This window comes from Colobus angolensis, unplaced genomic scaffold (genome assembly GCF_000951035.1).
Source record: "Colobus angolensis palliatus isolate OR3802 unplaced genomic scaffold, Cang.pa_1.0 Scaffold118, whole genome shotgun sequence".
NCBI classification, from domain to species: Eukaryota; Metazoa; Chordata; class Mammalia; order Primates; family Cercopithecidae; genus Colobus; species Colobus angolensis.
This window is the reverse complement of record NW_012112919.1, coordinates 6,713,735-6,717,820: the sequence shown is the minus strand read 5'-3', so window position 1 is coordinate 6,717,820 and position 4,086 is coordinate 6,713,735. Positions and strand designations below refer to the sequence as shown.

Below are 4,086 nucleotides of genomic sequence, written 5' to 3'. Positions count from 1 at the left end.
CCTAGCCTGGTCAGGAAGGCAGACAAGTAGGTGGGTATCTACAGATAGCTGCTACCAGGCATTTCATAGTATTGCTTCTGAAACTCAGCAGAGATGGAGGTGAAAGGAAGGAGCTAGGAGCAGCAAAAGTAGGAAGAGAGAGGCATGCGTGCGCTGCAGGGCTGCCTTTTCTCTACTGCCAGAGGGCACATATCCCATAGAACCAATGCCAAGCAGAGGGGAGTTCCCAGAGGCCCACAGAAGCATGTATAAACCGGAGCAAGGAACCAACCACTATGGAAAGAGAAACCAGAGGAGAAGCAGGAGACTTGGGAGGCCAGGAAGAGAAGGATCTCATGGGTAGGGGGGCAGCTGATCAGTTGACAGAGGAAGGAATCCAGCATATTAATTTCAGATACATTGTAGTTCTTGGCATTTTATAGCCTGCCTAGAGAGCCAACCACATCATGGCATCGTTTCGGCATCATTTCCTTGGAAAAATGTCTGGCAACCTGGGCAACGTGGCAAAATATCACTTCTCTACAAAAAAACAACAATTAGCTGAGTGTGGTGGTGTGCACCTGTGGTCCCAGCTACACGGGAGGCTGTGGTGGGCGGATTGCTTGAGCCTGGGAGGTTGAGACTGTAGTGAGTTGTGATGGTGCCACTGCACTCCAGCCTGGGCGACAGAACGAGACTGTGTCTCAGAAAAAATAAAAATAAAAAAGCCTGGAATGAGCAGTTAGAGTTCTCAGGACTGCCAGCAGAAATGACTGGATTATGTGGGGTCTTCATTTTTGTAAGCACTTAGTTAGCATTACTGTTAGGCCAGTGTAGCCCTGCCGGCATTATGGAAGTAAGTTCACCTCTATAATAAATTGTACCCTTTGTCTTATTTAGTTTTTCAGAAAAGGCTTGATGAACTCAAGAGGTGAGGGGTCCTGGGGGAAAAGGAGACCTGTAACCTCATAGTCTGATGCTAGGGTGAACACCTGTTCCTCTCCCTGAAATATTCAAGGGGCCCAGGTCAGAACAGGTTTGCATGATCAGACCCGGGCAGAAGAGGGGCTTTCATCTACCTTGGTGCTGCCAGTGTGGGAAAATTCTTAAGGGACTGACTCCACATCTCCAAAGAGCCCCTCAGCATTCTTGAGACCCCTGGTCCATTTATTGTAAAAATTGCTGGCTCTTCTGTGGACTCCCTTAAATTTCCTCAAGAAAAATGGGATGGGGCTAAAGAGGGTCCCTGCTCTTTTTTAAAATCTCCTTCCTATGATCCAGGGCGAAAAGCGGATGAGAAGGAGCGGCAGGCAGCCCTGCAAGTGGCCGAGGGCTTCATCTCGCGCATGCAGTACGCCCTGAACACTCAGGTGAGGAGATGCCCATGCCCCAGCCCTCCTCCTAGGGCTCTTCCTGTGGCCCCTGACCCCTCAAATTGGCCAGGAAGGGCAAGAGCGCTTCGGGCACTGTCAGGAACAACCAGGCTTCCCTCTTAGACCCATCCAGTGGGAAAGCCCATCTCAATCCTTCAAAATGTCAAAATACTTATTATTTTCAAAGAGGATGTTGGGCAGCACTCCCCTGGGCACACAGAGAACTGGGTGCTCCTCCTCTGGGTGATTGCCCCTGGCTGGTGCCACCCCTCCAGCCGCAGCACAGTGTCCACAAGTCATCCCGCGGGGAGCTGACAGGGCTCACCTACAGTTGGTGGCGTTTACTGAACTGTGCATCCACGTCCTTGAAGCAGTCTGTTGCTTCAGTCTGCGTCCCTGAAACCTTGGTTCTCATCTCGTGGCTCATCCAGGGGAGCTTTCCTGGCCTGGACTGCACATGGACTCAGGCCGGGCGCCCACACCCTCCTCCCTGGCTCTGGCCCCATCCTGTCCTCCCGGGCAGAGGCAGAGGTGCAACTCTGTGAACCAGACTTCTCCCCCGCTGTCCCTGCAGGTGGAAATTCTGCCCCAGGGCCGTGAGAGTCCCATCTTCAAGCAATTTTTCAAGGACTGGAAATGAGGGTGGGTGTCTTCCTGCCCCATGCTTCCCTGCCCCCCACCGCCTGCCTACTTGCTTCTCTGGCTGCCTGATCAGTGCAGAGGTGTCCCCTGTAGGTGTTCAATAAAGAAGATAAGTGCTTTCCCAGCTCTTTTCCTGCACTGCCTGACCTGGGCTGATTCTGTCACCCACCTATTCACCTGGGTTCATCCCCATGCTGGGGGTGGAGTAGCACACAGATGACAATTGCACAGCCTTGGAGGTACCAGAGCTGCTTTGCATGACTGAGGAGTCCCAGCCAGGCTTGCAGGGACTGCTGTGAACCCATTAAGGAGGTGGCACAGTGCCAGCCCTCAGGATCACTTTCACCCGGGGTTTCAGTTCAGTCTCACATTCCCAACAGGGAGAAGGTTGTGGCGATGGGCTTGGGATGCAGCTCCATTTAAGCCAGTATTTCCTCAGATGCCCTAATAAAGCACTCGCTGAGCAAGAGAGGACAGCTTTTCACAACTGTACCAAGCCTGGCTTATTACTTCGTAGGCACATTGCACTGCATGTTTGGCTGGTGAGCCCAGGGCCACTGCAGGGCTGTGTGAAAAGCACCAGGCTAGCATGGACAGTCTTCAGTTTGGTTCTTACCCTGCCTCTGTGATCCTAGGCAAGTTACTTTCCTTTGCTAGACCTTGGTTCATTCTCTTGGGTAATGAAGTGGTGGTTGGATGTCAGAGGCTAGAGAGCTGAATAGCAGGGAGAATGCAGTAGCCAAAAAGAGGTCCTATCTGAGAAGGCATGCCCGGGGGCCAAGAGCAGGGTGTGAGTGAGCCTGTGTCAGCTCAGACCAGAGGCCATGAGGCTTGGCAAGGCTGCAACCACCCTGACTCACCCTCACCCCCAGGTCCTCTGGGCTATGTGGCTTCCAAGCTCTAGAAATTGGATTCTTTCATCCCAAAACAAAAATTCTGATCAATCGGCAAGTTGAACTTGCTGATTTTGTGCCAAGAACCATAGATACCCTGGCTGGGTGCGGTGGCTCATGCCTATAACACCAGCAGTTTGGGAGGGCGAGACGGGCGGATCATTTGTGATCAGGAGATTGAGACCAGTCTGGCCAACATGGAAACCCCGTCTCTACTAAAAATACAAAAAAAATTAGCCAGGCATGGTTGTGCATGCCTGTAATCTCAGCTACTTGGGAGGCTGAGGCAGGAGAATTGCTTGAACCCGGGAGGTGGAGGTTGCAGTGAGCCGAGATTGTGCAACTGCACTCCAGCCTGGGTGACAGAGACTCTGACTCAAAAAATAAAAGTAAAAAAGAAATGAGCTCCTCTGTGCATCTGCCTCCCTATCTTCTCCGCAGACTTCTCAGCCCTATTTGACAGTCTGCACAAAGAGCAGGTGCCAGGGATGGTTTTTTAAAGGGGAGAGAATAAAGGTTGCACTACATTAGTTGTTCCGACAACCTTTGTAGAGGTAGGGAGTATTTTATTTTAACAAAATAATTCAAGAATCATCAGGTTTTTTTTTTTAAAACAAATTATATGAAAGATATATACAAATTAATGCTTAAATGTGCTGTTTAACAAACTGATCTTCCACTCAAACACTATCTTAAAAATGTCATTCATATTAGAATATTAAGGTTAAATATTTTGATTGGTATGTAAGCCTTTAGTCAAACTTGTTTTAATTAAGACACACACTAATTAATTTCTCACTTTGTAATAGGATGTTTCTCATTTTGAGTGACATCAGAACATGTTTTGATTTTATGTACCTGCTGCAAGTCTGCTTCAGGATGACTTAGACAATCCTATAAAAGGCTAGGCCCTTTCCCTATAAATATACACAGATTAAGATTTTTGTGGCTGGACACGGTGGCTCATACCTGTAATCTCAGCATTTTGGGAGGCAGAGGCAGGCAGAGTGCCTGAGCTCTGGGGTTTGAGACCAGCCTGGGGAACATGGTGAAACCCCATCTCTACCAAAAATACAAAAATTAGCTGGGCATGGTGGCACACACCTGTAGTCGCAGCTACTCAGGAGGCCGAAGTGGGAGGATGGTTTGAGCCCGGGAGGTGGAGGTTGCAGTGAGCCGAGATCACGCCACTGCAGTCC

At 49.9% G+C, this 4,086-nt stretch overlaps 1 protein-coding gene across 1 annotated transcript in view; it reads left to right on the top strand.

Moving 5' to 3' along the window:
- The window catches only part of CAPG (capping protein (actin filament), gelsolin-like), a 35,981-nt gene extending 33,849 nt beyond the window's left edge, over nucleotides 1-2,132 (top strand). Inside the window, 3 exon segments of the mRNA XM_011925700.1 lie at nucleotides 880-910; nucleotides 1,261-1,349; nucleotides 1,927-2,132. Coding sequence (XP_011781090.1) covers nucleotides 880-910; nucleotides 1,261-1,349; nucleotides 1,927-1,992 — 186 coding nt within the window. The 3' untranslated portion in view covers nucleotides 1,993-2,132.
- Nucleotides 2,133-4,086: the final 1,954 nt, after the last annotated feature.